Source organism: Gracilinanus agilis, chromosome 5 (genome assembly GCF_016433145.1).
Source record: "Gracilinanus agilis isolate LMUSP501 chromosome 5, AgileGrace, whole genome shotgun sequence".
In the NCBI taxonomy this organism is placed as follows: Eukaryota; Metazoa; Chordata; class Mammalia; order Didelphimorphia; family Didelphidae; genus Gracilinanus; species Gracilinanus agilis.
Window position 1 is genome coordinate 212,026,184 of NC_058134.1, and position 17,885 is coordinate 212,044,068.

A 17,885-nucleotide genomic window follows, 5' to 3' on the forward strand; every position below is an offset into this window, starting at 1 on the left:
ATATGAACTGATTGAATTAACAAGATCCAAGGAAACATTATATAATTACTTCGACCAGTGATGGGCAAACTTTTTAAAGAGGGGGCCCAAAGGAAAGGAAATGCTTATCTGTCAGTATGTTTCTAAGGCAACTCTTTCAAAGTTTCATTATATTGTATCCTACTCATTGTATTCATCAGATTAGGAATAATGTTGTCAGGCTGGATAGAACATTTCAGGGGACAGCATCTGGCCCACAGGCCATAGTTTGCCCATCACTGATTTAGACAATATAAACTATATATACATATATATAGTTACATATATAGACAATATAAAATATATAAATATAAACAGGAAAAACAACATGTAAAAAATTGAATTTGCAAAATTACAAGGAACAGGGATAGTTCCAAAGAAGAAATTTGAGGTTCTCCTCCCCTAACCTTTTAGAAGTGGATATATTTTCAGACTTTTTGACTCATATTGAGCACTTATACTGAATTTTTCCTCTTTTTTTTCCTTTGAAAAAATATTCCAGTTTTCTTGGAGTCAAAGGGGCAGAGTTATTGGACAAAATTTTAGTGGTATAAGAAAAAAATCAGAAGGCATCATAAAATATTTTTTTAAAAAAGAAATTGAGGAGCTATTTCCTACCTTTAGTTTTGTAGAATATTTTAAATTATTTGAGAAGTAAGATATGTTAAAATAGTTAGAAATTTCTTTATTTGCATAGTTAGGACGTGAATTATTTATTCTCAGAACAGTGTATCTTAAATTTGACTTTATGAAAACAACCATTTATTTCTAAAGAGGAAGTTCTTTTCAAACTCGGAAATTTCTGTTACTGGAAGATAGTAAATACGAAGTACCTCATTTTTCTAAATCTTGAAGAGAAATGTTGGATATTTCTACATTCCAACACATTAGACACAGTAACAGGTGGATTTTTAGTAATGTAAGACTAAAAGAAGCTCTTTTATTATTTCAAGAAGGAAAATAGAAATGATATGTAAATTATTTTTGAAGATTCAGAATTTCGAGGGACAGAAATTACTCCTAAGTGTAACCATCAATATTTTTAAATTTTAGGCAAGTGCTTAGAAGTATCCTGAAATATAGTAATTTTTCAGTGAATTTTCTATGTGATTATATAAAGATGTTCATAAATTTTTAAAAAGCTAATACAAGTAACCTAGGTTTCAAAGACCATTTGCCTAAGATACTTCACTGGTGCAGGTTGATTATTTTGGGAAGAAGTTGACATACACTAAATAAATCTGTTTGTGTAAGCCAAAAGAAAACAGAAATTTGAGAAGTTATGCAGATGAGAATATACCAGACAATTCCTAAAATGAGTGAGCTCTCCCCCTGGGAGCCAGAGTTCCCCAAAAAGAGAGAAAAAGAAAGAGACTCAGATCTCCCCCAAGAAGAAATTCTTGAAGTCTCTAATATAGAGTAAAATAGGAATAATAGCTAACATGTAAACTGTTTTTAGGTTTTTGAAGCTTTTTACAAATATCTCACATTTATCCTTACAATAAGAGTGGGAAATAGGTAGATGCTATTATTATTGGGATATGGAAATGACTGAAGTGCTGACTCTTCTACATATCAGCTTCTTCCCAGGCTATTTTTCCCTTCAGTGATCAATCCCAGAAAATAATCTGAAACCACTGCAAAGGCCAAGATTTCACTTTTCCTATTATGCTCACATCAACTAACAAAAGTACTTCCATCAAAGAACAGTCAAGCAAATGGATTTTGAGCCCCAGATTACATGTATTTATTTCATTTAGCTACTTAGACAAACCAGTACTTTAAAAAGCAAAGGTAATTTAGCTTCTTGAATAATCTATTAATTTAATTTAACAAGTAGTTAACCATGAAGTCTTTTTTAAAACAGATATACGAATTCTCTTTTGTAATTTGTCAAGATAAATGATATTTCACTAAATGAAAAAATTCCATTCATTCTAGGCGTTGGAGATTTTCTTAACAAATTGTAAAAGAATAAATAAACTTGAAGTAAAAAGCTTGGTCAGACTTTGACATTTGAAGCATTTTTCACACCCTAATTATTCTTTCCTCCAAAAGAGCCAATTAAAAAAAAAAGTAGAAACATGTTTTTTGTTTTACTATAGTATTGTGCACTGTGATATCTATTGCTATGAGGACACCTCAAACACTTTTTCTATACATTTAGCAAGACAGTAGGCATTTAGGTCTCTGTTAGTTATAAGGCAGGGTAAGGGTGAGATGGAGATTTAAGAATCTAAGTTGTTTATAAAGCTAGATAATAATCTCCTTCCCCATTGCTTGTTCTGCTGGAGGTTTATAGGCTATTCATTATTTTTTTTGGCTTTTTTTTCTTTTTTAAAAATTTCCCCCCATGGTTATATGAATTTTGTTGTCTCTCTCTGGTCTTCCCTCCCCATTCCCGAAGTTGACAAGCAATGTCACAGGGTTATACGTATATTATCACTCAAACCCTATTTCCACATTATTTATTTTTATAATAAAGTAATCTTTTAAAACAAAATCCTCAAATCATATGCCATATAAGCAAGTGACAATTCTTATGTTTTCGTCTGCATTTCTACTCACATTTCTTTTTCTAGATGTGGAGGCTATTTAAAAAAAATTATTGAACAATCATCCTGGACATTTAATAGTGATTTTGGGAAGCGTTATGTCTTGAGTCTTGGTAGGGATCTTACTAGGATGACCTAGTGGACAACAAGGCAATAGTCTAACCAGGGAGAATGCTACCATTATATTCAGCAGGGGCTGAAGTTCCTTCCATCAGACCCATCTGATCAGAGTTCCCCCTTCCTCAACTCATCGTTTGGCAAAGCTTCTGGAGCTTCCAGAAAATTCTGCCGCCAAGTTCACCACTCACTGTGCTTTCTCTTTTCCCCGGAATAATCTCCAGTACATCTAGCCAGACTGTCAATTTTTGCCACTCTCTAGGGCTCCCTTCTGCTCCTTACTAATCACTTCTTTCTATTTTCAAGTCTCACCTCAAGGTCGTGCTCTGCTTCCAGACCAGCCTGGCCTTCTACTGGCCTGTCTCGGTCTGTCAGAGAGGAGTCCCCAATTCCCAGGGGGCTGCCACGGATATGGGAGAACTGTAGGGCAGCTTTGGGGGTTTTCTTTCCTTTCTAACTAGTGAGCACTTTACTCCCAAATTCCTAAAGGTACTCTCCATCTCTAGGTGGTCCCTTTCCCTGGGGTATGTGCGCTGTAGTGGGTGAAGGAGGGTGGGGGAGACTCTTCCATAAATATAGCACCTTGGTTTGAGTTCTTTTTAATCTGGAGGAGGAGAGTAGCTTCGTTCCAGGATGGTGGGAGGGAAGAGGAGGAGGCTGCAGTTGCTCCCGAAATCTGTTGCAGTGGGAGGAAAGGGACAAGGCAGCTCTTCAGCTTTCTTGGTTTTCTTCTCTTTCTCTCCGCCCTCCCTGATGCTTGCCCCTCCCTGAAAGGGCAATCTCTTCTCTGAGCATCTCTGGGCTCTCTTCCCATTGTCTCTGCCTTCATCACAGGTCCTGGCTGCAGTGGGAGAGGGAGTTTTTGTTGCCACCCACACCCGCCGCCACCCCCAACCTCCACCACAGTCACCAATCTTTTTCTCGTCCTCGTCCTCCTTCTTCTCGATTTCGCTCCCTCGCCCGGTTTTGGTCGGCTCGCCTCTGGGGACAATTCCCTAATAGAACATAGCTCGGGCTAAATCTGACCCCTCCCTCTTTTTCACCCTTCTAGTACCGGTTGCCTCTGCCCCTGCTGCCACTCTCTCTATGGGAATGATGTGCGCATCGGAGAGTCCAATTTGTTCAAGAGTCTGACAGATTTATGCTTTTTATTTTTAAGGAATCGCCCTCCTTTATTTAAAAAAAGTAATAATTAAGTGACAAAGGGAGAGGCAGGCGTTTATTTTTATTCTAAGAGGGTGGGGTTTTTTGTGTCTGAATTGTTTTTGTTGTTGGCTTTTCTTTTTTTTTTTTTTTTAAGAGGAAGAAGATGAACTGAAAAGATCCACACCATGGAATCTTCAATCTTAGGGATCACATTCTGTTTGATCTTCTATCTTGGAGCAGGTCAGTGACTGCTGGGCTGGGGTGAGGGAAGAACAGTCTGCATTAGGCTCTGTAGACACTAGAAACAGAGCCAACATGAGGCGGTTCTGAAGAGCCAGCAATGGAAATAAGAGCCAGTTGTCGCACTGGAAGGCCCCAGAAACAGGGTGGGAAAGGCTAGATTGCTCCCCTCTGCCATTTCGAGATCTAACGGACGATCGGGCCCCCTATCTTAGCCTTGTGAACAGAGGAATACTTTTCAGATGGAAGAATTTTTAAGCATTTCGTGGAAATAAGATTGGGTGTTAAATTATTTTTTAAGCCCAGCTGATTGAGCACAGGTGAGATTCTGGGAAGGAACAGTCGCCTTTGTCAGTTTCTGATATAATCACTGCCCTGTAGTGTCAGACTTTTATTTTGATGATGCTTTTTCTTTCTTTCTTATCTCCCCAATGTCCAACCCTCGCCCTCAGTTTGGGGGATTGGAGTAGACCCCTCCTTGAAAATCGACTTCTTGACCGCTTTAGAGCTGGGGGAGTCCACGGCCGGAGTGCTCCAGGTTCCGGGGCTGCACAATGGAAGCAAAGCCTTTCTTTTTCAAGGTATGGGAAAGTGCCTAACCCTAATCGAATGTGTGTATCCTGGGATCCAAGTAGATAAATGGGGAAGTTCTTAGCAAAGCCCTCACCCAAACTTTTGTATTAGATTGCTATGGTGACAGTATCTTTGCTGATCTGTGTAGCCAGGGTCTAGTTTGATATACATACACCTCTTTTTTCTCACTTTAAGTACCAGGGATTGATTTTCTCCCATAACTTTAGTTTGTAATTCCCATCAATTTTAATGACTAGGTCCCCTGATTATTGTAAAGAGATTCAAATGGCAAATAGGTTAATTTTGATCCAGGGGAACTATATTAAAACATAAACTTCTCATTTAGGTGAAGTTACTTCAGTTATGAAATACAGTATCTGCAGTCTTGGTTAAGAAATTATTCTTTGAGGCACTAGGTGGCTCAGTAGTAGATTGAGAGCCTGGCCTGAAGGTCCTGGGTTCAAATGTGGCCTCAGATACTTCCTAGCTGTGTGATTGTGGGCAAGTCACTTAACCCCATTTGTCTAGTCCTTACTGCTCTTCTGCCTTGGAACCAATATTTAGCATAGATTCCAAGGTGGAAGGTAAAGGATGTCTTTTTTTTTTTTAAGTAAAGAAATTATTTTCTGAAAGTTTCAGATAAAATATTTCCTCTTTAGAATGACCAGCATCTTGGTTATATATAATGTTTTGGAAAAAAGCAAAATCTCCTAGCATGTTACTATTATTGCTTCATTATATTGTCAACATTATTTATGAAACTGCTTTCATAAAAAACAAAACTGAAGCCTCTAACCATTACACCATGGCTCTTGTCTTTAATTATAAGGGAAAGGGAGGGGGGCAGCTGGGTGATTCAGTGGATTGAGAGTCAGGCCCACAGATAGGAGGTCCTGGGTTCAAATCTGGCCTCATCCACTTTCTAGCTATGTGACCCTGGGCAAGTCGCTTGACCCTCCTCCCTCTCCCATCCCCCAGCATTGTCTAGCCCTTACTACTCTTCTGCCTTGAAACCAGTTGATTCCAAGACAGAAGGAAAGGGTTTTAAAAAAATAAGGGAAAGTGGCTTTACAGGAATTTATGATGAAATAATGTTTAAATATATAGTATTAATAGAACTATATTCTAAGAGCTAAAACCAGCCTGGATTTAAAAAGTTGTTTGAAGGTGACCTAAATCTAGTTGGATCTTAGAACTGTTGCAAATGCACACAACTTCAGTAGAGCTGAAAGAACACTTTCAGTTTTCTGAAGTCAAATAGTAGGGCAACAGCCAGAAAAGAATCTCAAACATCAATTCTTTTTCTCCATTAAAAGTTATTTTGGGTATCCATTCTGATACTATGGTAACAGAAGCACAGTTCTTGCAGGGCAGGGACCAAGTCCTACTTCTTTTGCAATTTCCTGGAAATGATAGTTTTGGGGTTTGTTTGTTATCTTTATAACACCTAACAGATTGTTACCATTGAAACAATTCAGATTGACTTTTACAACCTTTGAAGTTCAAAGTACAAAGTTTGGGCACACAGTAGTGGGGATACAAAAAGAGGCAAAAAAAGCCCAGTCCCTGCCCTCAAGGAGTTTACAGTCTAACAAATCTATAGGAAGCAAACTATATATTGAATAAATAGGAAATAGTAACAAAGGAAAGGCCATGGAAGGAAGAGGAGTTAAGGAAGGCTTCCTATAGAAGGTGGGATTTTAGTTGGTACTTAAAGGAAGCTAGAGAGGTCAGTAGTCAGAGAGATGCTTCAGGCATGGGGAACCATCAGAGGAAATGCCAAGAGCCAATCCATTGTTTCTGGAAGAGTAAGGAGACCAGTGTCACTGTTTCAAAAAATACATGTCAGGGAATAAGGTGTAAGAAGACTGGAAAGGTAAGAGAAGGTTATGCTATGAAGGGCTTTAAAGGACTAACAAAGCATTTTGTATTTGTATTGGATCCTGGACGCTATAAGAAGCAACTGGAGTTCGTTGAGGTGGAGGGTGACATTTACCAACTTGCAGTTTAGGAAAACCCCTTTAGTGGCTGAATGGAAGATAGATTGGAATAGAGAGAAACTTGAAGGAGGCAGACCCACCTGCAAGCTATTAAAATAACCCAGGCATAAGATGATGAGGGCCAGTACTAGACTGACTTCTCTCAGAAGAGAGAAGGGAACATATTTTAGAGATGATGCAGAAGTGAAATCAAAATGCCTTGGTAATAGATTGGATATGGAGGGTGAGAGATAGTGAAAAATCCAGGATTAGGGGCTGGGAAGATGATGCTCTCTTCTATAGTAATAGGAAAAGTTGGAGAGGCTGAGGATTTAGAGGGAGGAATTAATTCTGTTTTGGACATATAGAGTTTAAGATGTTTATTGGACATTAGGCTTGAGATGTCAGAAAGTCAGTTGGAGATACTAGCATCAAGTGATCAGCAAAGAGTTTGGGGCAGATAGATTTGAGAATCAATACATAGAGTTGGTAATTAAATGCTACATACAAATGTTAGCTACTGTTAGTAGCTGTCAACTTAAGTGCAGTTTGTCAAGTATTTATAGAACATCTTATTAGATAATTAAATTGTTGAATGTCTATTAATTTTAACTTAATAATATCTTAATAAGAAAATACACTTTCTAAACTTACTATTTTGATTGTTGGTTCATGAATAATAAGTTTTTCTCATCTTCAAAAAAGTATAAAATGATGGGGGTTGGAAATCTGATTCCAAGAAGTCAATTCTGATTTATATTGGCATAGAGCATTTTTTTGGTTTCTCAGGAATAAAAAGCTTTCAGTCTTGCAGATTTTGTAGATTAACTTTATGACAGATGGATTGTGTAAGTGAACTTTCTGGTATTACACATGAAATAGGACAACCAGAGTTGAAACAAATGACAAATGATTTAAGATACTCTTGGATACCAGATTAAATTTAGCAGATTAATTTTCCTTGGTATCCTTCCAGTCTTCTTTTATTAAATAGAAAAACATTTAAAGTACCTTTTCTAACTAATAGTATATAGTTTTTTTAAAGTTTCTGTGAAATAAAAAAATAGCAAGTCTATGCTGTTTAATGCAGGGTCACTTCTTTTGGTGGCTTCAGGTTTTGGAGTTCCTTAAGTGGTCACAGAATTTCTTCAAATATATAAATTTTTTTGGCAGATGATTGCAGCATGTGAATCTGTTCTTTCTTATTTAGTTCTATTTTTTCCTATTGAATGAAATAAAGAAAATAAAAAATGAAATATAATGTTAAGAAACTATAAGTATTGAATAAATTGTAACTGAATATAATTTAAAATTCTAAGTTTTAATTTTATTTGAAGCTTCTTAGATACTTCTTTTTTTTAAAGTATTGAATGGTATCCTTTTATTTATTTTTTAAACATTTATTAATATTTATTTTTTAGAAAAGTTAACATGGTTACATAATTCATGCTCTTACTTTCCCCTTCACCCCCCCTCCAACCTTCCCCCCCCCCCCATGGCTGATGTGTATTTCCACTGGTTTTAACATGTGTCATTGATCAAGACCTATTTCCAAATTGTTGATAGTTGCATTGGTGTGGTAGTTTTGAATCTACATCCTCAATCATGTCCTCCTCAACCCATGTGTTCAAGCAGTTGTTTTTCTTCTGTTTCCACTCCTGTAGTTCTTCCTCTGAATGTGGGTAGCATTCTTTTCCATAAGTCCCTCAGAATTGTCCTGGGTCATTGCATTGCTGCTAATACAGAAGTTCATTACATTCTATTTTACCACAGTGTATTGGTCTCTGTGTACAATGTTCTTCTGGCTCTGCTCCTTTTGTTCTGCATCAATTCCTCGAGGTCTTTCCAGTTCACATGGAATTCCTCCAGTTTATTATTCCTTTGAGCACAAGAGTATTCCATCACCAGCATATACCACAATTTGTTCAGCCATTCCCCAATTGAAGGGCATACCCTCATTTTCCAGTTTTTTGCCACCACAAAAAGCACGGTCCTACCAAATTCCTTTTATGACACAAATATGGTACTGATTCCAAAGCCAGGTAGATCAAAAACAGAGAAAGAAAACTACAGACCAATCTCCCTAATGAACATAGATGCAAAAATTTTAAATAGAATATTAGCAAAGAGACTCCAGCAAGTGATCAAGAGGATTATATCCTCTTAATCAGGTGGGATTTATACCAGGAATGCAAGGATGGTTCAACATTAGGAAAACCATCCACATAATTGACCATATTAGATACTGCTTCTTAGGCACAACTGTAGCTACTCATCTAAGTGATATGATCTAAAAATCCCTTGGAAAAATCCTGTTCAATTTGTGTTAGATCCAATCATTTCCTGAGAGCAAAAATTATTTAGGCTACAATAAAGTAAAACTTTAAAATCTGAGGTTTAAATTTCCCTCTTTTGCTCCCACTAAATATGAATCAGTTAATAAGATACATTTGATACTTTTTCTTAAAACTAAGTGACTGAATATGTTCACTTAAGGGGAAAAATTCCCAAAACTATAATAAAAAATATCAAAACTGTTCATTGGAGATGACTTACAATTATCTACAGATTTCTAACTTAAAAAATACTTTTATTGATTATTTTGTTAAAACCAAAATTTCTCCCAGTATTCTTGTTCCTTTCCCTTCCAGAAAACCATCTTATATAACAAATAATATGTATGTATATATATGCATATATATATACATATATATATATATATGTATGTATTTAAGCCCTTACCTTCTGTCTTAGAATCACTACTGTGTATTGGTTCTAAGGCAGAAGAGCAGTAAGGGCTAGGCAATGGAGGTTAAATGACTTGCCCAGGGCCACACAGCTAGGAAGTTTCTGTGGTCAGATTTGAACCTAGAACCTCCCATCTCTATGCCTGGCTCTTAATCCACTGAGCCATCTAGGTGCTCCCAACGAGTAATATTTTTAAAGAAAAAACAAGAAAAAACAAGAGAAAAAATCCACCCAAACAAATCAATATATTGAAAAAGTAAAAAAAAAAGTACATATGCTTTGAACCACATTACATTGAAGAATTGGGGTGGGGTATCATCTTCTAATATTATGGTTATTCTTTCTGTTTACAATGTAGTTTATTGTGTATGTTGTTTTTCTTGGCATTACATATTTCATTCTTAACAATATGTACATCTTTCCAAAATTCTTTTTGTCATTTTCATCATTCTTTGAGCAACCACATGAAAAATGCTTGACATCACTAATAATAACAGAAATCTAAATCAAAACAAAACCTAGATTTTCCTTTAGAGTAATAGTCTATTGCATATTGATATATAATAATTTGTTTAACCTTTCTTTAATCAATGGGCATCTACTTTGATTCTAGTTCTTTGCTATCACCAAAAATGCTGCTTTATTTTTGTGTATATGAGTTGTTCATTTATGATTTCTCCTTAGTATAAAAGCTTAGTAGTAGGAGCATGAATCATGTAACCATGTTAAAATGAATATTAATAAATGTTTAAAAAAATAAAATTACAGAAAAAAAAGCTTAGTAATGGAATCTCTGGATCAAAGGATATGGATACTTTATTTGCATATTTCCAAATTGCTTTTCAAAATGCTTATATTGATTCAAAGCTCCATCAACTCTATATTAGTGTGCCCTACAATTCCACCAATCTTTACTAAGTTTCTGTGTTTTGTCATCTTTGCTAATTTGTAGGATGTGAGGGAAAATCTCAGGACTGTTTTGATTTTGGATTTACCTTAGTGATTTTAAGCATTCTTCATGTGGTTGTTAATGGTTCTTTTGAGAGCTATTTACTTATAACCTTTGAATACTTATCTATTAGTGAATAACATTTGATTACATATATTTGTTAGTTTTCTGTATATCTTGGATAGCAAAGCCTTATCCAAGGATTTTGTATTTTTTTCTTCCTGCTTGATTTTGCTTCCTCTTTTTCTAGCTTAATTAATTTTATTTCTGCAACAGTTTTATAATGTCACGGAATCCAAATCTTATCTTTTTTTCTTTTGAAATAACTTTTCTCTGTAGTTTGGTTAAGAATACTTCTCTTAGGGACAGGTAGGTAGCTCAGTGGGTTGAAAGTCAGCCCTGGAGATGGGAGGTCTTGGGTTCAAATGTGCCTTAAACACTTCCTGGCTGTGTGACCCTTCCCATTGCCTAGCCTTTACTGCTTTTCTGCTTTGGAACTGATACCCAGTATTGATTCTAAGACAGAAGGTAAGGGTTTAAGAAAAATAATACATCTCCTATTTCTAGTTGCGAAAGGTGTATGATCTCTTCTTCTATTTAAAAAAAATAATATGATATTCAATATTCGGGTCACATATCTACTTTATGAGATATGGCATTAAACCAGACTTTTCCAGATTTCCTAGATGTTTTTATCAAATGGTGTTCTTTCACAATAAGTTCCTGTTTTCCAGTTTATTAAAGACTGGTTTGTTTTATTCCATTGTTTCTAATTCTCCCTTGATCAGGATATATTTTGAGGACTACTGCTTTATAACATATTTTGAGGGGCTAGAAATGTTTTTCCATTTTTGTCCTTGATTTCCCCCTTTTATTCTCGTTATTCTTGATCTTGTCTTTGCCCAAATGAATTCTGTCATTTATCATGTTCTGTAAGGTGACCATTTGATTGTTTGAATGATACAGCATTAAAATTATAAGTTAAATTTGGCAGATTTGTAAATTCTTTTTTATTATGCTTGTATGGACCACCCATGGGCACTGAATAGTTTTCTATCTATTTAAATTGTTCTTTATTTCTTTTACAAGCACTTTGTAATAGAATATGTGCTAATACTGTGTGTAATTTAGTAGACTGATTCCCAGATATTTCATGTCTTATAGTTATTTGGAATCAGATTTCTCTTTCTATAACTATCTTTTAAATTTTGTTACTGTTATAGTAATATTATTATTTAGAAATGCGGTTGAGTTTTGAAGGCTTATTTTGTAGCCTGAAACTTTGCTGAAGCTATTAATTGCCTTAACTGGATTTAATTAGAATTTTAACTGATTGCCTAGTATTTTCTAAGTAAACCGTAATGCCATCGTTTTGCTTTTTGTAGTATCTGCTTTTTGTTTATCCTTGCTCCTTTAGAATTTGTTTTTCTTATTCCTAGCAATATGAAATAGTATTTGGGATAATAGGAACCCTTTCTTTATTTCCATATTTTTTTTGGAAATTTTCTAGTGTTTCCCCACTGCATATGATGCTTGCTCTGAGTTTTAGATAGATACTTTTATTATATGAAAAAAGTCCCTTTATATCTATATTTTATAGCATTTCAAACATAAATGAGTGCTGTACTTTAAAAAAAGACCTTTTCTTCATATATTGAGATAACCATATGGTTCTGAATGCTTTTGATTTTAATATCATTATTTTAATTGTTTCTGGTGTTGAACCATCTGTACATCTATTGTATGAATCTACCTTGGTCATAATGAATGATTTCTTAAATGAATTTCTGTAGTTTGTTTGAAAGGATTTTATTTAAACTTTTTAATTGATTTTAATTGATTTAATTGATTTAAACTTTTTAATTGATTTTCATTAATGGTATTGTTCCTTATCCTTCTCTGATGTAATAGGAGTATATATTATAAAAAGGAGTTTGGTGGAGGAGTATTTTTCTCAAGTTTTTAGAGTCATTTATGTAATAAGCTTGATGGAATTCTCTGAATTTATCAGCACTACACATATATATATACATATATATATATATATTTTAGAATTTTCATTAGACCTAATTCTGTTTCATTTTTTGAAGTTCAATTAAGAGCCCTATTTTGTTACCCTCTTTATAGTTTTGTAGATAAGATTCTCTTCTCTTTTTTCATTAACTTAGTGAAAAATTTCTCAGTTCTGTAAACCTTTTTTAAAGCTTTTGTTTAATGCTCCTTGAACTGATTACTGTTTTCATCATATTATATAATTTGTGTAGAATGTGTTTATTACTGCTTTTTTGAAAATTATTCAAAACATAATCCTAACTTAAAACATGGTCAGTTTTTTATAAAAATTACTGTTACTCCAGTAATTTGTCCAATTTTTGCTATTGTTTATTTTTGTTAGGTTTGTCCCAAACTGAGAGAACTACATTAAAGTCTCCTGATACTATTTTGTTACCATATCTTCTTATATTTTTGGTTACATTTTATGAACTTAGAGTCATAAAAGGCGTTTGGAGCATGTTAGTTTAATGTTAATATTGGTTTCTTTTCTGTGGTTCCTTTCAGCACAATGCCATGAGTCTAGAACAGTCCCTTATTGCAATATATTGCCCGTGGATAATGGGAGAAGACTCAAGCTTCTTTCCATTTGTGGTCTATCTATTCCCTATTCTACTGCCAAAGTGACTTTATTTTTAAAGAGAAGGTCTGATTAGGTCATTCTCTTACCCTATAAATTCCAAAAGCTTTCTATTACTTCCAGGTTTCAGCCCTTCACGAATTCCCCCTTACCTTTCCAGTCTTCTCATATCTTATATCACGTACATTTTGATCTAATAACACTGTCCTCTTTCCTGTTCCTCAAACAAGATTCTCCATTTCCCATCTCTGAGTATTTTCTGTGAGACAACTAGAGAAAATGCCTGGAGACAAGAGGTAGAGTATAGAATAGCCAGAACACATGTCAGGGAATAAGGGGTAAGAAGACTGGAAAAGGAGGCAAGATTATGAAAGACTTTGAATGCCAAATAGAGCATTTTGTATTTGTTCCTGGAGGCTATAGGGAGCCCATAGAATTTTTTTAAGCAGGAGGGGAACACGAATGGTCCTTAGGAAAATCACATTAGTGGCTGAATGAAGGATGGATCAGAGTTGGAGAGAGATGGATCAGGCAGACCTAACATTGAGCTATTAAAATAATCCAGGCTTGAGGTGGTGAGAGACTACCACCACTCTGGTGGTGACAATGTCAGAGAAGAAAAAGGGATATATTGGAGAGATGATGCAAAGATGAAATCAACAGATGTTGGCAACGAATAGATACAGGAGGATGAGAAATGGGAGTCCAGTCTTAGATTGTGACCCTGAAGGCTTAAGAGGATGATGTTGCCTTCTATCTAATAGAAAAGGTAGGAGGGAATGAGGGTTTAGGAGGAAAGAGAGAATTCTATTTTGGACATATTGAGTTTGTTTGTTTTTACCAATTACATGTAATATTAAATTTCCACACAAGTTTTCCTAAATTATATGACAGGACTTATCTCCCTTCCTCTCTTCCTTTCCCCCTCCTGGTGCTAGCAGGTTATTAGATCTGGTTTATACATGTATTATCACACAAAACACATTTCCACATCATTCGTTTTTGTGAGTAGTCATAAAACCCAACCCCTCCCCAAATAAACCCAAATAAACAACTGAAAAATTTTGTGCTCCCATCTGCATTCTGACTGCCACCATTCTTTCTTTGGAGGTGGGTAGCATTCTTTGTCATCAGTCCCTCAGAATTTGGATATATTGAGTTTAAGGTGACTACTGGACATCCATTTCAAGATACTTGAAAGACAATTGGAGATGCTAGCCTGGAGATCTAGTGGGGAATTTGGGGTAAGATAGGTAGATATGAGAATCACCATCATAGAGATGGTATTTAAATGCATGAGAACTGATGAGATCACCAAGTGAAGCAATATAGTGGAAGAAGAGTAGAAGGACCAGGACAGAATCTATAACTAGAGGCTGTGACCTGGAAGGAGACCTAGCAAAAGAGACAGAGGAGGAGCAGTCAGAAAGGTAGGAGGAGAAACAAGAAAGACTGGAGACCTGAACATTTTGAGAGAAGAGAGTATTAAGGAGAAGTGAACAACAGTGTCAAAGCCTAGAGAGTATCAGATGTATTTTCAAGTGAATTCTATGAAACATTTAATAATATTTAACCCTAATATCATATAAATGTGTACAAAAATTACTTCTATAATAAAATATTGTTTTAATACCTAAGCCTAAGAATTAAAATGTAGATATTAAATTATAGGCCTAAAACACCAATGATATTTGTGCCTTGGACATAGTAGATAGTTAATATTTATTGACTATATAATGGAAATTGAAAATAAAACATAGCTTTCCTATTACCTTAGGAATTAGCTGAAAACATCTATAGCCTCATATGAAAAAAAATCATATACTGTCACCAGGTTGGAATTATATGAGGAATTCGAGGTTGTTTCAGTATTTTTAAAAATTGACCAAATTAGTGTTATTTGTAGGTATTATTAACTAGATCATATTGATAACAAAAGTGATACTATAAGAACACACCAAAATAAATTTTTACAAAATACACCATTTGTATTAAATAAAAAACATATTAATTCTGATTAAAAAGAAAAAACTTAATCAGTGGAACAAATTACAACCTAGTACCCAACCTATATGGATAACAATAATAGTAATAATAATAACTAGCATTTACATAGCACTTACTATGTGCCAGGCACTATGCTAAGCTCTTTACAAATATTATCTTATTTAATCCTCACAAAAAGCCTGGGAGGTAATCTAGGGAAGTAAAATAACAGTAGTCTAGTGTTTGACAAATGCAAAGATCCCACCTACTAGAATAAGGAGTTAGTATTTGGTGAAAAAACTGGAAAAATATCTGCCATAATTAGATTTCAATTAAAAAGTTACATCATAAATAAAGTCAAAAGAATTTATCAAATACTTGTAATTTTGAGGGACTTTGCAAGCAAAAAGAAAGACATTCTCTGCTTGAAAGGAGCCAACATTCTAGGGGGTGAAGGCAACACAAAAATGGGAGCTAAAAATGGGAGTGTTGGGAGTTTGAGGGTGAAGCTATCCTGGGTTGGAAAATTGTGTGGAAATTTGTAAAGTCATAAGCATGACTGAGAATGGAATAAAGGTTCTCTCCAACTGGAGAAGGGAGAACGGAGTCACTAAAGTAGAGGAATCTTACTTACATGGTTACTGAGACATCTGAAAGATTATAAATATCTCCAAATGAATATTGCAAGGCAGAGAAAATTGAACTATCATCTGATAAATCACATAGAGAACATGGAAGCACAGCATAATGAGTCAAGAGAGAAATCAGAATAATGAGAAAAGTAGTCAGATTGAAATAAATAGAATTTATAGTCTACATAGTAGAGATAATTACCAGAATAGAAACATTTAAGTTTAAAGTGGCAAGTCTCTTTAAAGAAGCAAAGAAGAACAACAGCTTGGAAATATAGATATAATTGTATTAAAGGACTTGTTGGGAAAAGAGAAACAGAAAACAACTACATTAAAAGAACATGTGATCTCCATAAAAGCAAAATATATTGATCTTGAAGGGCAGGAAGACATAACTTAAAGTTCACAATCTTCCCAGAAGAACCCAGAAAAGTAAAATGAACAAATAAACAAAAAATAAAAATTGAACATCTTAGTGTGAAGAAATAGTACTTGAAAATTATCTGAAAATTTTCAATATAGAAGGAATCAGCTAGGTGGCTCTGTGAATAGAGCACCGAACCCAGAGTCAGGAAGTTCTTCGGTTATTTTATGTCTGACTCTTCATGACTCAATGGACCATGCTTACTCTGGAGTTTTCTTGGCAAAGATACTGGAAGGTTTCACCATTTCCTTCTTTAGTAGATTAATACAGAGATTACTTAACCTCCATTTGTTTCTGAGTCAGCTAGGTTGTTCAGTGGATAAAGTGCTGGGTCTGGAATGAGGAAGAACTGAGTTCAAATCCAGCCTCAGACACTAACTAACTGTGTGACTACTGGCCAATGGAATGGATTAGACAAGATTAATTCAGAAATAATGGAACTGAATAATCCAATTTTTTGTAATCCAGAAATGAAAAAAAAAACAGAGAGAAAATCTTCCTATTTGATAAAAAATAGTTGGGAAAATTGCAAAGAAGTTTGATAACAAAAAAAATAGTAGGTGTATCTATTCCATATTCCACAATAAATTTACAAGAGAGAAGTGATCTCAATATTTATGTTCATTAAATTTCATATTATAAAAATTAGAAAATGATCTGCTTTTTACAGCTCTAAGTATAGTATGAATTCTTAACTGAGCAAGGGATGGTAGCAAATACAAAAGATAAAAATTTCAGTTATAGAAAGTTGAAAAGTTTCTGCACAAATGAAATTAATGTGTTTCCAATAAGAAGAAAAATGGTTGAATAGGAAAAAAATTTGTTATCAAATATCTTTGATGAGAGTTTACATCATTTTATATAGATGTATGTATCTAAAAATGAATTGATTCATCAGAAGCAGATGGTGGTGCAGTGGATAGAATGCTGGCCCTGGAGACAGAAAGACCAGGGTTCAGATCTGGCTTTAGTCATTTACTAGCTGAGTCATTCTGAGCATGATATTGGAGTTTGTCTCAGTTTTCTCAAGTATGACATGGATCCTTGTTTGATTTTATTAGTCATTAATTGGAGTATTTAGGGAGAAAAGGCAGTAGAATTTTTTTTTAAAAATCTACAACAAAAAATGGTATAAGTAGTTAAAGATTCCATTTAAGTAAATTTGCATTTTATTCTCACCTTCAGTACTTTCCCCCAAAGCTATAATTCTATAATTCATGCTAAAATATTGTTGAGGAATAAAATCATTTGGATAAAAAATTCCCAAATTCTCAAAGTGGTGAAAGTATTTCCTGTTGTGATTTTACTTCAGATGTTATTCAGTTAAGTTTGAGGAAAGATGTGAAACGAACTCTTATTTTTCAAGGGAAAAAGTTCATACTTCATGCTGTGTGTAAATAAAGAAAATGATTTTTGAGAAAAAAAACTTCCACCTTGTTATGGTGAAGGGGTTTGTATAGCTCAAGGAAACTGAGCTCTGCTGTGTAGAGTTACCCAAGACAGACAGGTTATAGTGTAGAGTTTAGACAAAAGGTGATGCACTGGAGAAGGAAATGACAAATCTTTCCAGTGTTGTTAGCAAGGAAATCCCATGGATAGTATTAAAATGATAAAAGATGTGACATCAAAAGATAAACCTCTCAGGTTGGAAGGTGTCCAACATGTTATTAGGGAAGAGCAGAAGACAACTACAGGTAGCTCCAGAAAGAATGATGCAGCTGGACCAAAGCCAAAAGGAAGCTCAACTATCGATGTGTCTGATGACAAAAGGAATGTTCAGTGCTGTAGAAATCAATATTGCATGAGAGAAGCTGAATGCTCTTAATTCACTTTAAAGTATTCACCAATTAAAACTGTCTTTTCTGCCTGCAGGGAAGGCTCAATCA

At 34.7% G+C, this 17,885-nt stretch overlaps 1 protein-coding gene across 1 annotated transcript in view; it reads left to right on the forward strand.

The window, feature by feature from the left end:
- The first annotated feature begins 3,997 nt into the window (after positions 1–3,997).
- The window catches only part of NELL2 (neural EGFL like 2), a 127,553-nt gene continuing 113,665 nt past the window's right edge, over positions 3,998–17,885 (forward strand). Inside the window, exons 1-2 of the mRNA XM_044677797.1 lie at positions 3,998–4,076; positions 4,529–4,657. Of these exons, the coding sequence (XP_044533732.1) occupies positions 4,022–4,076; positions 4,529–4,657 (184 nt within the window). The 5' untranslated portion in view covers positions 3,998–4,021. The remainder of the gene's footprint in view (positions 4,077–4,528; positions 4,658–17,885) is intronic.